The 21,956-nt window shown below is 41.3% G+C and overlaps 1 protein-coding gene and 1 non-coding gene across 6 annotated transcripts in view; both read left to right on the top strand.

Moving 5' to 3' along the window:
* The first annotated feature begins 334 nt into the window (after positions 1-334).
* Positions 335-21,956, top strand: part of ANAPC5 (anaphase promoting complex subunit 5) — a 28,047-nt gene continuing 6,425 nt past the window's right edge. For 2 of the 5 annotated variants that reach the window (XM_036354053.1, XM_036354056.1), the window contains exons 1-12: positions 335-615; positions 2,218-2,297; positions 3,118-3,227; positions 4,518-4,710; positions 10,872-10,938; positions 13,330-13,431; positions 15,213-15,403; positions 18,003-18,084; positions 18,918-19,007; positions 20,408-20,589; positions 21,416-21,566; positions 21,757-21,831. In XM_036354053.1, the coding sequence (XP_036209946.1) occupies positions 409-615; positions 2,218-2,297; positions 3,118-3,227; positions 4,518-4,710; positions 10,872-10,938; positions 13,330-13,431; positions 15,213-15,403; positions 18,003-18,084; positions 18,918-19,007; positions 20,408-20,589; positions 21,416-21,566; positions 21,757-21,831 (1,530 nt within the window). In that variant the 5' untranslated portion in view covers positions 335-408. Of the gene's footprint in view, positions 616-2,217; positions 2,298-3,046; positions 3,228-4,517; positions 4,711-10,871; positions 10,939-13,329; positions 13,432-15,212; positions 15,404-18,002; positions 18,085-18,917; positions 19,008-20,407; positions 20,590-21,415; positions 21,567-21,756; positions 21,832-21,956 lie in introns of those variants that run through there. The other 3 variants (XM_036354054.1, XM_036354055.1, XM_036354057.1) reach the window with 3 other exon arrangements.
* Positions 7,897-8,058, top strand: LOC118678654. The gene has a single exon (XR_004974951.1). It is a non-coding gene; the product is annotated as a U1 spliceosomal RNA (small nuclear RNA).

The following is a 21,956-nucleotide window of genomic DNA, read 5'->3' on the forward strand; positions in this document are numbered from 1 at the left end:
CGGTCAGGGCAAGCACAAATTTTAAAGGTGCAAATTCAATCCGTTGCTTTTTAACACAATCTTTTAGAAATTCAATTTTGTTTTCAAATGAAATGAACAAATGGCAGCCCCCAGGAGGTTCAGACCCGGCCGGCAAATGTGGACCCACTTTAACTCGGTCCTAGTCAAAGTCGCCCGGGAACTTGCTCTCCTTCCGCAAGAGTTTCTGTAGGGACTTAGTTTGTAGGTGCAACCTCTTTGTCCCCACCCTCCACGGCACTCTGGGGCATTCTGATTGGCTCTGGCTCTAATATGGCTTCTCTGATTGGCCAACAGCATGCCGCGAGCGCGAAGTAGCCGGTTCCCTGGGATACGGCCCGGGCTGGTTGAGGCGGAGGGCGGGCTGTGGTGGCAGGAGTCCGGCACACCATGGCCAGTGTCCACGAGAGCCTCTACTTCAACCCCATGATGACCAATGGCGTGGTACATGCCAACGTGTTCGGCATCAAGGACTGGGTGACGCCGTATAAGATCGCGGTGCTGGTGCTACTGAACGAGATGGGCCGCACGGGCGAGGCTGCCGTGAGCCTCATGGAGCGGCGGAGGCTCAACCAGCTGCTTCTGCCTCTGCTGCAGGTGAGGGGCCCCGCTGGCTCCCGTTCTTCCAGCAAACTTCCCGGAGCACCTGCTCTGTGCCTGCCGTTTACTTGGGTCTGGGGGGACGGGGGTCCATCAGCTAACGCTTGGCCTTGGAGGACCGCGGAAAAGGAAAGATAATGCCACCAGCTAACACTTAATGAGTGTTTACTATGGGCCAGGTGCTTGACATGCATGTTTTCCCAGGTTCATATCTGGCTCCAGCATTTGTTAGCTGAGCGACTGGGCGAAGAGTTGCTTTTTCAGGTCTTCTGTTTTCTGCAGAATGGGGCTGGCTACACGTAGTCCTGTGTGTGTGTGTGTGTGTGTGTGTGAGTGTGAGTGAGACACATGAATCCTATGGGTTCTGTATCCGACCTAGAGGACATTAATAAGTAGTAATAATGACATAAGACTAACAGTGAACATCGATTTTGTGCTAAGCATTTTATTTCATTTTATAGCACTTACTAGTTGTGGGCCTTGAGCAAGTTCTCCAGCCTGTTTGGGTCCTGGTTTCTGCAAAATGGGAACAATAATAGGAACTATGTCATGGGATGGCTGTATTAACTGAGAAGACCCATGGGAAACACATCACAGTGTGTGGCACACAATAATTACTCAGTATTGGCGATTTTAATGTGTTCTCCTGGGGCACGTACCTTCCCATATATCAGTTGTGTTTTTTCCATTTATTTGTAATTATATGTCTGCTGCCTCTCCCCTACTAGACTATAACCTCTATAAGGGCAGTGCTTTGTCCTATTTTTCTTCTTTTTGTGCCCTGGAAGCCTACTACAGCACCTAAATAAATATGTAGAATAAGTGAAATGTGGTATGCCCTTTTGTTTAGTTTTAAATCTCAGTTAGATTGTAGTCTTTTTTTTTAAAGTTATAGATCGATTTTAGAGAGGAAGAGAAACATAGATTTGTTGTTCTACTTATATGTGCTTTTATTATATGTGCTCTGACTAGCAATTGAACCTGCAATCTTGGCATATCAGAGGATGATGTTCCAACCAACTGAGCTACCTGGTCAGGGTCAAGATTGTAGTCTCCTTGATAGCAGAGGTCGCATACTCTCGGTCTCTAATGGTACCTTATATGGACTTGGACACATAGTATGTCTGCCTATCTTACAAGGTTTTGGGAAGGATCAGACGAGATATGTTTTGAAAAAATAGGACACCTTTGTTTGTATAATGTTTTCCAGTTCACAGAGCACTTTGCATTATCTTACTTAATCTTTGCCACAAACAAAGGAGATAATTATTATCATCTCCATTTTACTAGGGCTCAGGAGGCTACAAGTTTACATGATTACAAAACTAAGAAGGAAGGAAAGATGCATCCTTGGACTACAGATTCAATGTATTTTCCCCCCATTTTAAACCATTCACTGACTAAACGAGAATGATATGCAATTTTCAAGTATTACTTTATCGTTTTAGATAGTTTTTTTTCCCCTTTCTGATTTGAGATTTCATGTTTGGAATAATTGTTAAAGCAGAGGGGTTGATAAATGAATTCATGTTTGCTGCTGTTTATCATTCTCCAGTTCTTTAAAATTTATCCATAACCTTCCTATCTCCCTTTGCTCAGGGCCCAGATATTACACTGACTAAACTGTACAAGTTAATTGAAGAATCTTGTCCTCAGCTTGCAAATTCAGTACAAATCAGGTAAACATTTTTTTCTCTATATATGAAAAGTTGTCAAAGTAGATGTAAAATGGAAAAGTGCACATGTTAATTAATTATTTTAAAAAGATATCTTTGTTCTTTTAGGTTGTTTAATTTTTTTGAAAAATGGTTAACATGAAATGTACTGCTTCAAAATTTATTTTTTCAATCTACCTTTTCCTTTTTTTAATTATTTTTTAATCCTCACTGAGGATATTTTTCCATTGATTTTTAGAGAGAGTGGGAAAGAGAGGAAAAGACAGAGAGAAATATTGATGTGAGAGAAACACATCAATTGGTTGCCTCCGGCATGTGCCTGACCAGGGCCCGGCCCTAGGAGAAGCCTGCAGCTGCGGTACATGCCCTTGACTGGACTTGAACCTGGGACCCTCCGGTCTGCAGGCCCGATGCTCTATCTACTGAGCCAAACCGGCTTCGGGCTACCTTTTCCTTTTTGTTTTGTTTTGTTTTGTTTTGTTTCTGGCGCCCATGACCGGAATCGAACCTGGGACCCTTGGGTCCACAGGCCAACGCTCTATCCACTGACCCAAACCAGTCAGGGCTACCTTTTCCTTTTTAATTGTTGCAGAGAATTCCAATTTTTTTGGCTGACAAGTTTTATGATCAAGAAAACATCAGCAATGATACTTTTCAGAATATGGGAATGACATTTTGGATGATTAAGTTTGTTTTATGTGCCACCATTTTTATGTGAAACTCTGAATTGCTTTTAAATATATTTATTTTAGGTAAATATTTGAAACATGGGAAGGTGTTCAAAGGGCCTACTTAAAATACACACCTCAATTTTCTCATTCAGAATCAAACTGATGGCTGAAGGCGAATTGAAGGATATGGAACAATTTTTTGATGACCTGTCAGATTCTTTTTCTGGAACTGAACCAGAGGTTCACAAAACAAGTGTAGTAGGTATGAAGTTCTTCTGAGGAGAGCAGAGAATATGTTCATTGAAGTGAGCAGCTTTCTAGATCACATCTGTCATTACTCTGCAGTATCTGAACAAATACATGTTTTTCATTTGTGTTTATTGCCTTGCCATTTTGATCTGTGTTTAAACAATTGTCTTGTGGAAAAGACAAGTTTTGTCTATGATATCAAAGGTATTGGTCTGGTCTGGGGGGCTCTTAGGGTTTCTCAGTTCTTTCTCATAGCCCTCTGGGTCACTTGTCTGCATTTCATAACTCTTAAGTCAGGGTCATCAACTAAACTTCTATGAAGAGAAGTAAGTAAATTTTAAGGTGAGGGCAAATGTGACATCTTTTGATGCTTTTCTCTTGGCTTTATATCCATGCTCTATCCACCTGGCTTTATTTCATAGTAGTATTTGTTATTCAATATCAGTTATTTATTGATAACTTAACTTCTATCCTATGTGCCAGGATGTGGACTTAAGAGATAGACATGGACCTTCTTTTTTATTTTTTTAATCTTAACTTGAAGATATGTTTATTGATTTGAGAGAGAGAGAGAGAGAGAGAAAGAAAGAAAGAAACATTGATTGGTTGCCTCTCGTATGTGCCCCAACCAGGGATGAAACTGCAACCTAAGAATGAGCCCTCACCGGGAATCAACCTGATACCTTTAGGTATACAGGAGGACACTCCAACCAACTGAGCCACACTGACCAGGGCTGGAGTTTCCTCTTTTTTTTCATTTCCATATATTTTTATTGATTTCAGAGAGGAAGGAAGAGGGAAAGAGAGATAGAAACTTCAATGATGAGAATCATTGATCAGCTGCCTCCTGCATGCCCTCTACTCGGGATCGAGCCCACAACCTGGGCATATGCCCTTGACTGTAATTGAACCCGGACCCTTCAGTCCACAGGCTGATGCTCTACCCACTGAGCCAAACCAGCTAGCACTGGACCTTCTTTTTTATGGAGATTGCATTTGAGTAGGGTAGGGCCAGATGAAAAAAAGTAAATAAATAAGATAATTTCAGATAGTTATAATAGTCAAGAAAAAAATATATTGTGTGGATAACGATGGTGGAATGTGGGTGTGAGCACTGGGCCCTCAATAAGAAGAAACCAGATTTGTAAAGAGTGGGGAAGAACATTCTAGGCAGAAGGAATAGCAACTTCAAGTGTCTTTTTTTTTTTATTCTTTTGAAGGAAGAATTGCAACAAACAGTCATCAAATTTGTGTATCCCAATTTCATTTAATGCCTTCACCTTGTCTGTGTCTTATTTTGTAGGCTTATTTCTGCGTCACATGATCTTGGCCTACAGTAAGCTTTCTTTTAGCCAAGTGTTTAAACTGTACACTGCCCTTCAACAGTACTTCCAAAATGGTGAGAAAAAGACAGTGGAGGATGCTGATATGGAACTGACCAGCAGAGAAGAGGGCGAAAGAAAAATGGAAAAAGAAGAACTTGATGTGTCCATAAGGTAACTTGGGTTTTTCGGACAGGGGTCCCTTTCCTGCGAAATAGCACAGTAAATAATTGGAGCAAACCAGCAACCTTGGCGTATTAGAACAATGCTCTAATCCAGTGGTCGGCAAACTCATTAGTCAACAGAGCCAAATATCAACAGTACTTCTTCAAAACAGACTCGCCCAGGCCGAAAACCGACTTCTGCGCATGGGCCACGAAGTTTCAATCGCACTGTACGTGCGCCCGCACATGGTATTTTGTGAAAGAGTCACACTCAAGGGGCCAAAGAGCCGCATGTGGCTTGCGAGCCGCAGTTTGCCGACCACGGCTCTAATCCACTGAGCTTCCTGGCCAGGGCCTGGTTATAGGAGCAAGATTACAGTACTATTAACTCCTTCCAAAACCTCATCACTTAGAGTTGTCTATAAAGGCTTCTCATCTCTTGGAAAGGCAGTACAGTATGGGGTGAAGGGTCTGGCACTAGAGTCAGAATCCTGGGTATGAATCCTTGTTCCTTCCCTTATTCCCTGTGAGGCCTTGGGCCAGTTACTCAGCTCCTCTGTGTTTCAATTTCTTGATCTGCAAAATGGGAAGGATATCACCTCCTCAGAGGGTTAATGTAGGAATTAAATGATAAATTTATATAAAGTGTTTAGAACTGTTCCTGGTATGTGGCAAACATTCAACAACTATTCACTGTTCTTCTCTAATTTCTCTTCTAGTTAAGTCCCCTAAGGAAGGCTTCCAAGCAACAGTATGATCTTTGTTTGAGCTACTCTATAAGCTTCAAGTAGTAGAATGTCACTTCTTTAGAAATGTTAAAATTCAGACTTTTCATATTATGGTTTGGTTTTCTCCTAAATTTATCTGATTTAATTAGGTCTAATCGCATCTTTTTGTTTTTATCCTATTCTAAGAATTCATTTGCGTGTAAGCCAGTGTATTTACTGTTAAGGTGCATGGTTTCAGAGAATAGTGTATATTTAGTAAACTGAATTCCTCACTGATATGAATGATATTCTTTAAAAGTTATTATAATTAAGTATTATGCTTTGTCCAAAAAGAAATGCTTTTACTTGTTATAGGATATTTCTTTACTTTGCAAGATATATTTTATACACTTCTTGATTCTTTTAAAAAGGAAAATTTCCATTTTTTCTCTTTTTGTGATTTTTCTAATGTTTTATTGTGTTATCAGAAGTTTCTCACTTTAGCCCTTTCTATTTTTTTTATTTATTTATAGTTATTGGAATGATTTTAGGTATGTTTTTTTCAGGGAAATTATTTTTCTTGCCCTAGAAATTTGTATTAAAATTAGAAAGGAGAAAGTATTATTGAATAGCCTACAAATCTCCCATCTTACAATGAAATCATTCCTATTTAAAAGTGAGAACCTAACTGGTAATTTAGAAGGGAGAGACTAAATATCTTTCAGGTGTTTTTAAAAATCCACGTACAGACGGAAGCGCAAACTGAAATTTAGCTTCAGCTTTTTATTTGCTCGTTGTTGCCAAGGGGCAGCTCTGTGTCCTGCGGTAAGAAATCAGGCTGACAGGATCACAGCTCGTCAGGCGGCAGTGGAGCCTGCTAGCCTTCCTGCTGCTGGAAGCGGTCTCTCTGTGGACCCCGCCAAAGCAGAAATTCTCTGGTTTTCCTTCACCTGCCAGAGATCTGATATAAATCTCCCAAATTCATTAATGTTCAAAAATACTTATCAAGTGCTTCCTGTGTGCCAGGCACTGTGAGGGGCTGTGCTGTCAGCGAAAAGGGAGGTGGAGGGTCAGGTAGTAGGTAACTGAAAGAAGAAGTAGTGTAATTTCGGAGACAGTAGGACACAAGGATAGAAAATGGCTGTGGGGTGCTCTTTGGGAAGGTCTCTCTCTCTCTCTTTTTAAATACATTTTTATTGATTTCAGAGAGGAAGGGAAAGGGAAAGATAGATAGAAACATTGATGATGAACCCTAACCGGTTTGGCTCAGTGGATAGAGCGTCGGCCTGCGGACTCAAGGGTCCCAGATTCGATTGCCGTCAAGGGCATGTACCTTGGTTACGGGCACATACCCAAGTAGGGAGTGTGCAGGAGGCATCTGATCGATGTTTCTCTCTCATCGATGTTTCTGACTCTCCCTTTCTCTCTGTAAAAAAAAAATCAATAAAATATATTTTTTAAAAAAATAGAAACATCAATGATGAGAGAATCATCGTTCTGCTACATCCTGCACGCCCCCCACTGGGGATTGAGCCTGCAACCCAGGCATGTGCCCTGACTGGGAATCAAACCGTGACCTCCAGGTTCATAGGTCAACGATCAGTTGCTGAGCCACACAGGCCGGGCTGGGAAGGTCTCTAGAAGACTGGGAGCTCGGTGACGAAGGAGCGAGTCCTGAGAAGAATTGCCAGAGCACATGGCAGACACGGAGCCCCCAAGTCAGGACAAGCTGACATATTGGAGGGACAGACAGAAGGAGGGGCTGGGTCACACCCTCTGGTCACACACTTGGGAAGGGCTCAGGTCCTCATGGCCTTAGATGTTTAGTAACTGTTCTCTCTCTCAGTCTCTCCTCTTCCCTGATTTTGACCTGTCACTACGTCACTCAGAAATCTCCAGAGATTCCACAGATTCTCCCCACCTGGTGTTTGAGGCCTCCACAATCGATCTTTCTGACCTTACCTTCTGTCCTTGGCTTGGATCCTTTACCCTCACTAGCCAGGTCTGCTTGTATGCCCCCAGGCCTTTTCCCTTTCTGTCTCTCTTGTTTTCTTTTCCTGGAATGCCTTCCTCCTTCCTCATCATTTTCCCCACTCCTTACCAACTTTCCAGTTCCTCACCTCTCCGGCTGGAGTAATTTCTCCCTTTTATAAGTACAGAGTCCATACTCATCCTTGATATTTATCGTTTACTGTCATCTTTGCACCTGGGCTGGTCCTAGCCTTTACCAAGACTATAGACCAAGCATGCCAAACTCGCTGGCGACCATTAAGATTTTGTATCCCCCCCCCCCCCCAGGGCCTTGATTGGTGTTTTATGCCTTGCACATACTTTAAAAAACAAACAAAAAAACCAATCCTTGCTGTTTGATTAATCCTATGTAAAATTCAAATATAGTGGTAGATTTGAGCCCTTTAGAGCAGTTTACAGGCTTCTTTTAAGAATCTGATGAATGCCATGTACTATCTCTACATTAAAAATGTACATTCATGCTTACCTGGCAGGGAAGGTACCATGATCATGAAGGTGGTTTTCCCAGGGCGAGGCTTAGCCATTGCACTCCAGATGTGCTGACCCTGTGGTTTCCCCAAATGTGGGAAACTCAGCTGCATCATTTGTGATCTTGGAGAGCTGTGTTCGTGCTGTCTGCTGGACAGAAAAAGCACATTCATGCAAACTTTGCATGCAGTTTTATAAGGACCATGGACTCCTAGCCCAGGGGTGGGCAAACTTTTTGACTCGAGGGCCACAATGGGTTCTTAAACTGGACCAGAGGGCCGGAACAAAAGCATGGATGGAGTGTTAGTGTGAACTAATATAAATTCAAAGTAAACATCATTACATAAAAGGGTACGGTCTTTTTTTTTTTAGTTTTATTCATTTCAAACGGAGGCCGTAGTTTGCCCACGGCTGTTCTAGCCCATCCATGAATCCAGGTTAAGTGCCCTTGAGTTATAGCACTAGGAAGCCAAAAAGTCTGTCTCAGCTGATAATTGGATTCATAAACAAGGTATACTAGAGCCCTTTTTCTAAATGGAATACCTCTATTGCTTCTGAAGGGCTACTTTCCCCTCCATGTATTTGTGAGGCTCTGAGGAAGCAAAGGAAGGGTCAGTGAAGGGTGCCTTGGGCCACGGTATTTTTATTTGCTCTTCCCAAGCTTGTTCATTCATGTCGGCCACGGTTGCCAGTATGGGAGCCAGAGCCAAATTTATAATAACTTCATTTATAATAACTCTATTTGTCTTCACTTGTAGCCATTTTCCTTTGTGTCATTTTGATTTTCTCACATATTGCTCCCATGTCCTTTGTTATAAGCCAGCCTAAATCTGTTTTTGGGGAATGGGGTTAAGTAAATAAGTAATTTGGCACTACTGAGTGTCATGGACTTCAGAGGAGAATGGGACAGTGGTGGTGTGTCCAGTTTCCTTCGGAGTCTCATCTGTCTCTAGCCTTTTTGTGTGCAGCCATATTTATTTCAAACCTTGGGTTTATTTTGTTTAAGGGATATGTTAAGAGAAAAGGGCTTGTTGCCTAGACACTTAACTGTTTTCCATTTGAGAACTTGGCCTGTGAAATTTTTTTCCATTTCCCTCTAGGTCACCACTGTGTCACTGATCTTTGTTAGGCCTGGGTCAGGGCTGGTTCTTGGCAGCTCCAATATTTGCAAGAGCTGACCCACTGCCTTGGGGATGGTTAGGTAATATTCATCAGAAATGGAATTAGGAGAATATTAGAGCAGCTCTTCCAAAGTGTCTTCTGTGAGATGCTAGTGCTTCTTGAGAGGCATGAGGAAAGGATCCTTTGTGCAAGTGAGGTTGGTAAATGGTACGTTAGGTAAAAGTGAAGTTTCTTTCTGCTGGATTTCTCTAATGAATCATGAATCTCCAAGCAAGATGGAATATATACACCTTTCCTCAAATGCTTTAACCTCAGAATTTTCTTAGGATATCCATTTACATACAGTTTGCATGAAACAGTTTGAGATCTGCTGTAATTGACACAGAGTGCTTATACAAATACTATTTATGAGTAAATATTGATTTTATACTTACTGTAATCCTATTTAGAGAAGACTTTCTTCAGTGATAAAACAGTAATATTCATACTTTGACCTCAAAACAAGATTGTTTTATACTGTGCATGTATAGATTTGTCAAGTCTAGGTTTATATTAGTACATTTCTTTTTTTTTTTTTTTTAAATATATTTTATTGATTTTTTACAGAGAGGAAGGGAGAGAGATAGAGAGTTAGAAACATCGATGAGAGAGAAACATCGATCAGGTGCCTCCTGCACATCTCCTACTGGGGATATGCCCGCAACCCAGGTACATGCCCTTGGCCGGAATCGAACCTGGGACCTTTCAGTCTGCAGGCCAACGCTCTATCCACTGAGCCAAACCGGTTTCGGCATATTTCTTGATTATCAGTTCTGTGTAATCTAAGCTTCTAGGCAAATGGTTATTTCTTAGGTGAAGCCTCCTTTTCCTGCCTTTGAATACAACACCATCTTGACTCTGTAGCATGGAGTTAGAAACTCTTCATTTATTTCCCAAAATCTGAGTGTGTCTACATATAGCCCTGGTTATTCACATACAAATGCAGGTAAGAACAGCCCAGCTCGGCAGTGCATAGGTGCTATGATAAGCATCTAGGAGCCAGTGGGACCTCAAATGAGACATGTCAGGAGAGCTTGGAGGCTGTGACTCATGTAATTTTGAATGATGGATGGTGTCCAGTAGTCCAATAGTAGGTGGGCAGGTGGGCTCTGCAGGATGTGGAAGCAGCAGGGGCACCTTATCATGACAGGAGACCTGTAAGGTGTTCATGAGGGCTGGGGTGTAGGTGACAAAGAGAAGGCAAAGGAGAGGCAGGAGGTGGGATCACCCATGAAGCACTGCACCTGCCCCGCTAAGCAGCGTGGACTTTATTTTGGAGGTGATGGGGTACCACTGAAGGGCTTAAAATCAGGGATAGCATGATAGATTTGCATTTTAGAAAGATCTGCTGAGAGCTGTGTAGAATTTAGGTCTATATTTGTCCACGATCATTGTGAACTTTGTCAGGTCATTCAACATCATTTTTTAAGTATGTCTTTTCTATTTCTGAGAGGAGAGAATTAGTTGTAAAAGTTTTTGGCCCTGGCCAGATGCCTCAGTGTTTAGAGTGTTGTCCTGATATGCCAAAGTTAACCGTCAGGGCACATACAAGGATCAACCAATGAATACATAAGTGGAACAACGAATCATTGCTTTCTCTCTCTCTCTCTCTCTCTCTCTCTCTCTCTCTCTCTCTCTCTCTCTCTCTATCTCTTTCACTCTCACTCCCTCACTGTCTCCTTAAAATCAGTCAGTTAAAAAAACGTGTCTTAACTCTTCTGATAAAGAATCTGACTTTGTAAGCATTATCATTTTTGCTATGGTGTATTATATGTATTTATTATTTTTGTTTTATATTTTGTAGAGAAGAGGAGGTATCTTGCAGTGGGCCCCTGTCCCAAAAACAAGCGGAGTTTTTTCTTTCTCAACAGGTGATGTTAATTCTCTAATTTATCATAAACTTAAAAAAAAATCATCTGATGTTGTTTGTCATGGCATATGCCTGTTATGTTGGTGGGTTTCTTGGTAATTCTGCATTATCCCTTGTTCTTGGCCCACTTTTCTTCACTAACAACGCTGTTACTTCCTATTTTGTAGTTTTAGTTTTTGATTAAAGTTCTAATGCAGGTTCATTCAATAATGGTTCATGACTAACACAGCCAAAAATGTGATTTAGGAGATGTGCTTCCCTTTCCCCAACATTTTATTATGGACATTAAAAGAAAAAAATTGAAAAGCATTTTACAGTGAATATCCATATACTCTTCATCTGTTTCCTATAGTTAATATTTTTCTCTGTTCAGCACATATCTACCCATCCTCTATCCGGCCACCATTTCTTTTATTTATTTTTTTTATGCATTTCAAGTTGCAGATATCAGTGCACTTCATCCCAAACATTTAAAAAATATATATATATATTCTTATTGATTTCAGAGAGGAAGGGAGAGAGAGGGAGATAGAAACTTCAATGATGAGAGAGAATCATTGATCGGCTGCCTCCTGCACGCTCCCTACTGGGGATTGAGCCCACAAGCCAGGCATGTGTCCTGACTGGAAATCAAACCCTGACCTCCTGATTCATAGCTTGACGCTCAACCCCGGAACCACACTGACTGGGCGGTCCCAAACATTTTTTGTTGGTGGTTTTAAGGCAGACTCTTTCATTTTCTCAGTAACATAAGCTAAACATTTTTCTCCCATGTTATCTTCAAGCAGACTTTTGATTTTTTGTTAGACTTTTCTAGTTTTCCCTGATTTTGTCCTTAAATTTCTTTCTGCAGAAAAATGTAGTGATCTAGCTAAAAGTGATAGGAACATACCTGCAGATGAATTTTAAACAAATTAGAAAAACTTGTCTAGCTATCAAGGAGAAAATATAGGTGGAGCCTCACCTTGTCCTCACACCTTAGTATATTACAGGTGGATTAAAGGGGCAAATGTAAATATTTAAAGCTGTAATTAAACTAGAAGGAACTACAATATTAAATTTTAACTGATTTATGGATGGGGAAAGACTTTCTAAACATAAAAGCTGTGGAAGTAACATGTAGGAGAAGATAATTTGATTTTTTTAGCATGAAAATAAAAAATGTCTGCATGTTAGAACACGTTCTAACAAGATTAAAAGGCAAACAACAAAATGGGGAAAGTATTTGCAATGAATATGACAGTCAAAGGGTTAATAGTTTTGTTTTAAGAATCATTTGTAGCCCTAACTGGTTTGGCTCAGTGGCTAGAGCGTCGGCCTGCGGACTGAAGGGTCCCAGGTTCGATTCCGGTCAAGGGCATGTACCTTGGTTGGAGGCACCTCCCCAGGAGGGGGTGTGCAGGAGGCAGCTGATCGATGTTTCTGTCTCATCATTGATGTTTCTAACTCTCTATCCCTCTCCTTCCTCTCTGAAATCAATATAGATATTTAAAAAATACATATATATATATTTAAAAAAAATAATCATTTGTAAAGACTACTTAATAATGAGACAGAGTTTGTAATATTAAATGAAAAGAGCACGAAGTAAAATTATGTATTCTAACTTTGTTAAAAATATGGTGTGTGTATATATGTATACAGATACATATACATATATACATACATAGAAAAAATATGCACTGGAATAAGATACACAGAAGAATTAATAATAGTGTTATTTCTGGGTGGAGGGATTACAGATGACTTTTGTTTTCTGTATGCTTTTCAATAGTTTTAGAATCTTCTGTAATGATATAATGAATTAAAATGGAATTAGAAATTATTATTACTTATAAAGAAAAATTTGTCTAGGTAGAATTGAATTAAGTGTCTATAACCCAGTTAAGTACTAATATTTAATTTGAAACTAGTTTTCTACATATCTTATGTAATGGTTGCTTACTGTCATTCTTGTGAAACAGTTAACCAGACGAGGTGCACCTGAGTGCCATAAGGCCCTCTGCTCTGTTGGAGATGCACACTGCCTGCTGTGAAGGTGCTCACAGTCTGGATTGAGGCCAGACTGGCATTTTTAATACATCTTAATAGGAACTACAAGAATGGTTAGAACAGGGGTCCTTGTAGGATCTTACCTGGTCTAGGTGGTGATAGAAGCAGGTGGCTGGTGAGGTCTGAATTAGGGCTGGAAGGATGAGCAGAAATTTGCATGGGAGGAGTGTGTGTATGGGGAGTATGTGGATGGGGAGGCTTACTGTTTCAGCAAGAGGAACAGTGTTCTGTAGGGTCAAGAGGAGAGAGTAGCTATGGAAAAGAAAATAACCAGCTGATGCTGTTGACTATAACATTTCCATGTATTTCTTTCTACTGAATTGTCATGTTTCGATTTCAGGCCTCTTTGTTAAAGAATGATGAAACTAAGGCCCTCCCTCCAGCTTCTTTGCAGAAAGAATTGAACAACTTGTTGAAATTTAATCCTGATTTTGCTGAAGCGGTGAGTCTTTTCCAGAATTTGTTCCTGAGTTGAAAAAATAATGGCGAAGCTACTCTTATGTTCAGTAGCCACGCAAATGAGGATCCATCCATGCTTTTGGAGAGAAATCATGTTGGCAAGTGAGCAACCCAGCTTAGGTTGTAAAACTGCCCTTCGCACTCATTCAGTCTAGTGATGTTTTTTTCCTTTCATCATCTCTCTGATGTTGTGAATTATGGGCAAAGATAGAGTAGACTGAGTATTTATTTTATTTTATTTTTTTAGAGAAAGAGGAAGGGAGACAGAGAGAGAAACATCAATGTAAGAGCAAAACATCAATTGGCTGCCTCCCATACGCCCCTACTGGGTATTGAGCCCGCAATGGGCATGTGCTCTGCTGGGAATCCAACCGGCAACCTTTCAGTGCATGGGACCACACCCAACCAAGTGAGCCACACCGGCTAGGGCAGAGTAGACGGAGTTTTTAAAATCTTTGGGGCCTGTCTTGGCCAGGTGGCTTGTTAGGTTAGAGTATTGTCCCAAATACACTAAGGTTTCAGGTTCAATCCCTGGTCAGGGCACATACAAGAATCAACCAGTGAGTCCAGTCAATGTGGCTCAGTGGTTGAGCATCAGCCCATAAACCAAGATGTCCCCTTTTTGATTCCTGGTCAGGGCACATGCCCAGGTTGCGGCTCGAGTCAATGGGTGGATGTCTCTGTCAATGTTTCTATCTCTCTATCCCTCTCACCTCCTTTCTCTCTAAAAAAATCAATAAAATATATATATTTTTAAAAGATCCATCCAATGAATGCATAAATAAGTGGAACAACAAATTGATATTTCTGTCTCTCTGTCTCTCTGTCTCTCTCTCTCTCTAAAATCAGTTAAAAAAAATTAGGGGCTAAAAATTTGTTCCTTTCCCCACTTTTGTCAGTGTGTGTGTTTTTTTTTTTAAGTTTAAAAATCATTCCATTCCTTAATGGATTTTTACCCTCAAACCTGGATTTGACATTTGACTTTATTCACATGTTGAAAGATATATGTTTGGTTCCCTAGTAACTGGGATCTGCCTGTTTGGAGGGAAGTTTATTTATTTATTTATTTATTTATTTATTTATTTATTTATTTTTAAAATTTTCTTATTTTTTGTTAATCCTCACCTGAGGATATTTTTCCATTGATCTTTTAGAGAGAGTAGAAGAGAGAGGGAAAGACAGAGAGAAACAACCATGTGAGAGAAACACATCGATTGGTTGCCTCCTGCATGCGCTCTAACCAGGGCCCAGTCTGGGGAGGAGCTTGCAACCAAGGTACGTGCCCTTGACCGGAATTGAACCCAGGACTCTTCGGGCCCCAGGTCGATGCTCTATCCACTGAGTCAAACTGGCTAGGACTAGAGGGAGATTTAATTCAGTGAAGCAAACAAAATGAAAACAGTTTCAAAATAGAATATAATTAGCTCAGTAAACTTTTTAAATACCTGAGCTAAGTGAGTTCTCCCCTCCACCCTCACATGGGTCCTAATATAACCAGTGACAGAGTGGATGTATATTTAGGATAAAATGCTGACACAAGTGCTAATGGAACTCCGGTTTTTTCATTTGGGGACCCCTCCTGGTGAGAAACCAATGTATCTTGAACCTGCTTTATTCTGCCTGTGGGGAAAAGGTGAATCTAAACGATGACCCTATTGCTAGAAGGGTGGGGGATACGTGGATGTTCGCAGCCAGTGGAACGGAATTAGTCTTACACAAGAGGGAGCGGGACATTTACACTGTGTGGGTTGTTTCTTGTTGTAGCATTATCTCAGCTACTTAAACAACCTCCGGGTCCAAGATGTGTTTAGTTCTACACACAGCCTCCTGCATTACTTTGACCGCCTGATTCTTACGGGAGCCGAGAGCAAAAGTAACGGGGAAGAGGGCTACGGCCGGAGCTTGAGATACGCTGCTCTGAACCTGGCCGCCCTGCACTGCCGCTTCGGACACTAGTAAGTTTATAGATTTGTATCCGTGCAGAAATAGGAGACATGAACTTCCAAATGTTAATTAACATGAATTTTTTAAAATGCTGTATTTAAAAGAAGGATAAACAGGAAAGAAAGAAAGGAAGCTGACTGTTTGACTAGACTTGTCAGTAACTTCCAAAAGGGAAGCTTTTTCACTGGACAGAAGTTAATGAAAACCTTCTCCTTTTACAGTCTGCCCCCTGGTGCCACTATGTAACATGGCTGTCTTAGTACATGGCCTCTTTCTTTCATTACTTCTAAGAACGACAGCCATTGAATTAAAAGATAATTAGGTCATTAGGCCAGAGATTCCCAAAAGAATTTTTTGGGGATAATAATGAGGATACAAAAGCTATTTTCAGTATTTCAAAAAGCCAAAAGAAAGCTGTGTCTTTACTGGATAAAAGACTGGTCTGGCTTATTAAAAGTCATGTTTGTGCTTTCGGATAAAATTCAGACAGCTCAGTGAGATGACATTTGGCTTATGCCGTTGCTAAGATATGCCTATGATTTTGATGAATAAAAATAGGAAAACTGTCCAGCTGGTGTGGTTTAGTGGTTGAGCGTCTACCTATGAACCAGGAGGTCACAGTTCAAGTCCCGGTCAGGGCTCTATCCCCAGTAGGAGGAGTGCAGGAGGCAGCCAATCAATGATTCTCTATCATCACTGATGGTTCTCTCTCCCTTCTTTTCTCTTCCTCTCTGAAATAAAATTATTTTGTAAATGGAGTTAAGTGGATAAAATCTTTCGAAACATGGAGGCTATTTTGGAAACAATGAGATAATGTGAATAATGGTGAAAAGGTAGGAAATTACTAGTCGAAAGAGTGTCGTCGCCCCTGTGGCTTTTTCTGGAAGAAAGGTGGTTTCTGCTACTGGCATCTTTGACTAGAGACTCTAGAGCAGGGGTGGGCAAACTTTTTGACTCGAGGGCCACAATGGGTTCTTAAACTGGACCGGAGGGCCGGAACAAAAGCATGGATGGAGTGTTTGTGTGAACTAATATAAATTCAAAGTAAACATCATTACATAAAAGGGTACAGTCTTTTTTTTTTTTTAGTTTTATTCATTTCAAACGGGCCAGATCCGGCCCGCGGGCCGTAGTTTGCCCACGCCTGCTCTAGAGTGTATTAATAGAAGCAATGTCCAGAATTCAAGAATTGAGAGTTCTGCACTTGCTGTATGGCCCGGACAACACCCAAAAAATTCTATTAACTTCTGGTTGTTGCATTTTAAAAGGGACGTAGACTGGAGCTTGTGTGTGGGCCAGTCTTTGAATACCTCATCGGAGCATTCAAAGCCATGTCGTATAAATAATATGGAAATATTCTGTTACTGAAAATTTTTACCAGAGGTTTTTCTGCCTAGCAGCAGTGAAAAGCCATAAAGTCCTTTGAGGATTTTGCCTGACTTTGTGTTTCTGTGTTGGTAATCTACCTTTTCTTCCTAACTGGGAAAAATAATCTCTCTTTAGTCGTTGTAGTATACAGTTCTCCCAGAAGCCATTTCTCTAAACATACCATTATTTGTTTGGTCATCACATGTTCAATAAAGTTAAATCAACCGATATTTATTGGTGCCTGTGTGTGAAGACATGCTTCCTGCCCTCAAATAGCCCATGTTCTGCTCATCTCATTACTGAAGGGATGTAAATGACGTGTAAACTAGGTAGGGATGTATCTGGGTTTTGCATTTAAACAAGTAGTTACTTGGAACAGTTCAGTTCTCCCCAATTAAAATGAATTGTGTGAGGCTATTGCACTGGTGTTGAAAGAATATTCCTTATATAAATTTTTCTCTAAAGAAGTGATACCCATAAAATTGATTTTAAGATACTTAGTGACCCAGCATTGATAAGATTTCTATTATGTCACTTGCCACTGAAAAGCCCAAAGTTTAAGACTTTACTTGTGCTCTCTATGGTTAATAAACTAGTTGAAAAAAATAGTTAGCACTGATTAAATAAACAGTAGTATTTAACTATGCACTGCAAGATGGGGTACAGATAGCACTTATGTGGGAATTTTCACAAGTGCGAGTTCAGTGGGGCCAAGAATATTTGACTGAATTTCTGCAGAAGTTGAGAGGGTGGGAGAGACATCAGAGATGAAGGGGAACTACATGAGCAGAAAAAAGGAATCTCAGAAGTGGGTAATCCTCAAAATACTTTTTAAAACTAGTTTTGAAAAAGTATAGAAGCATCAAATGCTATAGTAAAAAAAAAAATTTTAATAATGCAGAAGGGAATGCAATGAAAAGTAAAATATCATATTCTCTCTGTGCCTCTTCCCTGGCCTTAATAGTTAAAATAAAACTCTTAGCAGCTGAGATCAAGAAAAGCTATTCCTCGATGCTCCTTTTAGTAGAAATCCACCTTAGAAGGGGCAGGTTCTATATGTCCACTATTAATGTTTCTTGCTGCTGGGGCAAGGGACTGCCTCTGAGGGAATAAGTCCATAGCTACAGCTTCCAAAGCAGAGACCTGCTCTTAAATGAATTACTGTACAGATGTTTTCCTGCTTCCGTTACTTGTGCATGTTTGTGATTGTTAATGAGATATTAATGTTCAGTCTGTCATTAGTCAACAGGCAGAGCTCGCCCTGCAGGAGGCAATCAGGATCGCCCAGGAGTCCAACGATCACGTGTGTCTCCAGCATTGCCTGGTAAGGCCACCCTCCTGCCTTGGGAATTCTGCCCATGGGTTGAGTTGGCCTTTGGAAGGCCTGATTTGAATCAGACTGTTTTGTAGTCAGAGCAAAGGTTCTTAGCAGTGACAGGAAACTAGTTAGGAAGTCGTGGTAATTCAGGAAAGGCAGCCCATATTTGTTTATTTCTTAATTCATGACATTTGTTTGGCTTTGGTGGTGATTCTTTTTTTAAAATATATTTGTATTGACTTTTAGAGAGAGAGAGAGGAAGGAAGAGGAAGAGAGAGATAGAAACATCAATGATGAGAGAGAATTATTGATTAGCTGCCTCCTGCATGCCTCCTACCAGGCGTGCAGCCCAGGCATGTGCCCTGACCGGGAATCGAACCAGGGACCTCTTGGTTCATGGTTCAATGCTCAACCACAGAGCCAAACCAGCCAGGCTTGATCTTATCTACAAATTTTAGTACAATGTAAACTATCACATTAACCTTATAACTGGATGAGATGTTATCCTGTGAAAGCATAACCACCAAGCACAAGTAGAACACAGAATTTATTTAACCATCACTTTGAGACTCACTTTTTCAATTAAAGGCCATATGGGGGTTTCATGCTTTTTTTCTAGAACCTTGCCACTCATTGCTCTCAAAGGTGAAGAAAATCAATGGCTTGTCTGATAGTTTTCATGTGTTTGATGGGCTTCATTTTGGTTCATGCTTCATGAAAGAGTATGTTCGAGGATTTATTTTGTTCCTTTTAATTCTTATTTACAACCATATTGATAGTTCAATAGAACATTACCCATGGTTATTGTTAGGGTATATGTTAATGATTTCTCTTACCAGAGCTGGCTCTACGTGCTGGGGCAGAAGAGATCCGATAGCTATGTTCTGCTAGAACATTCTGTGAAGAAAGCAGTGCATTTTGGGTTACCGGTAAGGCTCATCTTTCTGTGAGATTATTTAAATAAATGGTGTGGTTTTATTCTTGGTAGTTTCATATGATCTTAATTATTAATTAAACACTAAATTCTGTTTTATAGGTTTCTCTCTGTTCCCTTTATCCTAATAACATCTGTGAAAATTCCATTGATCAATTTGATGGCATTGTTTTTAGTTTATTGATCCATATTAACGTCCCCATATTTACTTAGAAATTTTTCAGGAAAGGCTTACTTTTAAAACAGGGATTGGTTTAAATGTTACAGCCCTAGAGCCCAATCTGGCTGCTGCTTGCTCATATGTGGCCCTCGGGCTAGGAATGAGTTTTACATTTTTAAATAGTTGGAGGGAAAACTAACAAAGAAGAATATGCAACAGACGCCAGATGTGGTCTGCAAAACCCAAGTTATTTACTCTCTGGCCCGTAAGAGAACAAGTTTGCTGATCCTTGTTTTAACAATAAACAGAGCTAGGAACCAGCAAACCTGATAGGCAGATTTTTCCTTTCTCATTTTGAGTGACAGGGAAGGACCTGAATTATCGTCCTCAATGATAGATATCGAGGGACATTGAAAGGGCATAGTCTCCACGCATGAAGTAGTAATGGCTCTTAGCATCTAGATTAATGTTGCTTCAAGAACTTTATTCCATCTCAAAAACCACCCACTGAAACCTGGACTGTAGGCAGTGTGACTGCTTAAGCATCTGTCTCATATAGTTTGCAACAAGTTCCAGGAAAATTGGAAGTAATCATATGCAGTCACTTAAAGTATATGCTTTTCAAATCTGCAAATTGTACACTTGACTCATTTCTGGGGAAGGAAAGTTACATGTACAGATTGATGATAGGGAGAAAAGTAAGTGTTAAGTGTCTCCTTAAAATAAATGAGACTTTTTAAATATAGTTTTTGTTGTGGATTTATGCTGTATCTTAGTTGAGCGTTCATCCCTGAAAATCATGCCAGAAATTATGCTCATAATAGGCACCCTCTTTTAATCTCCTGCTATATAATGTGCCCAGCACTGTTTGACATATTATCTCATTTTAGTCCTCACAGCAATTCTTTATGATAGCTGGGATGCCCATTTTACAGACAAGGAAGTTGAGGCTTGGCTCAAACACTAAGTGACTGGCCCCAAGTCACATAGAAAGTAGTAGGGCGGTGTTTAAGTACAGGTCCATTTAATGTCAAAGCCCTGGCTCTTCTCGGTGTACTGTCAGCCTCTCTTCCAGCCTGTTTTTCAAGAACATATTTTATACGGGGCGGGGTCAGGCTGTAGATACTTTCCTTGTAAATAGTGTTGTCACTGTGCATGTGCTAAAATGTGAAATATGCCAAATTTCTAAAGAGCAAAACAAACTCGTCATGTAAAATCTCTATTTCTCCCCTTAGTACCTCGCCTCCCTGGGCATACAATCCTTAGTTCAGCAGAGGGCTTTTGCTGGGAAGACAGCAAATAAACTGATGGATGCTCTAAAGGACTCTGACCTCCTGCACTGGAAACACAGCCTGTCAGAGCTCATCGACATCAGCATCGCCCAGAAAACGGCCATCTGGAGGCTCTATGGCCGCAGGTCAGTCTTCAGGCAGACGGTCAAGGCCATAGGGCTGTGGGTCCTTTTAGAGACGAGTGGAGGCTGGCAGATCTCCCTTATAGGATGCATAAACCAAAGTTCACACGTCTGCCTGATCTGCCCAAGACCACAGTGTAGTTAATAAGTGACAGAGCCACTTATGAGCCATGTTGTCCTCTGACTCCAAGCACAATGCCCTTGTGCTCTGAGACGGGCAGCGCCTCTTTCTGTTCGCAGGAGGCGTTGGGCCATGGTCACTCAAGTTGTGTTCTCTGGAATATCTCCAGCCTTGTGTTTAATTTCCGTTTTGCGTCTCTAGCTTGGAAGTAAACTTCTGACATCCTGGAGTCCTGTCACAACCTCACCTCTCACCTACACAATCTGCTATTTTTAGGAATTCAGTAATGAAAGGAAGAGCCTATATGGCCAGTCTGGGTTTTGTATGTGAGATAATTTTTTGGCAGGATGTGGTCTAAAACAACTGCAGACACTGGCCACTGAATATATTGCCAGAGCAGCTGGTACCAGGATGGCATCGGGTCTGAATTTACCCATGAAAACGAATGAATACACCGTGACCACAGGCAACGGGGAGGAGGGTGTCTGGCGCTTAGAGCTCCCTGTTGTGCCATAACCACTACGTTTCCTCTGGGGCTGCACATCGGGGTGCTTTCCCGCTTTCCTGGGAGGCAGCTGTTCCCACAAAGCCAGAACTTGCAGTGGGGCTTAACTTCCTTCCATTCGCACTCAAGAGAAGTGTGGGGTGTGGCGGAGGGCAGCCTGGTTCCCTTGATAGATGGGAGTCCCTGTTTGTCCCCTCACCCAGCACCATGGCGCTGCAACAAGCCCAGATGTTGCTGAGCATGAACAGCCTAGAGTCGGTGAATGCGGGCGTGCAGCAGAACAACACGGAATCGTTTGCGGTCGCGCTCTGCCACCTCGCAGAGCTGCATGCGGAGCAGGTAGGAGGTGGCCAGGTCGGTGGGCTTCTGGAGCAAGGGAGGCTCTGCCAGTTCTTTCCTCTATGCTTGAGAAGGGCACTGGGCATGTCAGGTACAGGTCTGTGGTTGGCCGCACCAAGAAGGGTGAATCCTGTCTGCTCCCTGCTCGTGGTGCAGCAGGTGTGGCTGCACGGGTGTGCTCATCACATCCTGTCTTTCTGTTTAGGGCTGTTTCGCTGCAGCTTCCGAGGTATTAAAGCACCTGAAGGAAAGATTCCCACCGAATAGTCAGCATGCCCAGGTAACCTGCTCTCTGTGTGACCTCGGGTTTATTTGTGAAAAGACCGTAATTACTGTATTGGTGTCAAAGTGTGCTCATGTAGCCTCCCCTCAGTTTCTCATGTCAGTTCCTTCTGTAACATACAT

This window comes from Myotis myotis, unplaced genomic scaffold (assembly GCF_014108235.1).
Source record: "Myotis myotis isolate mMyoMyo1 unplaced genomic scaffold, mMyoMyo1.p scaffold_m19_p_20, whole genome shotgun sequence".
In the NCBI taxonomy this organism is placed as follows: Eukaryota; Metazoa; Chordata; class Mammalia; order Chiroptera; family Vespertilionidae; genus Myotis; species Myotis myotis.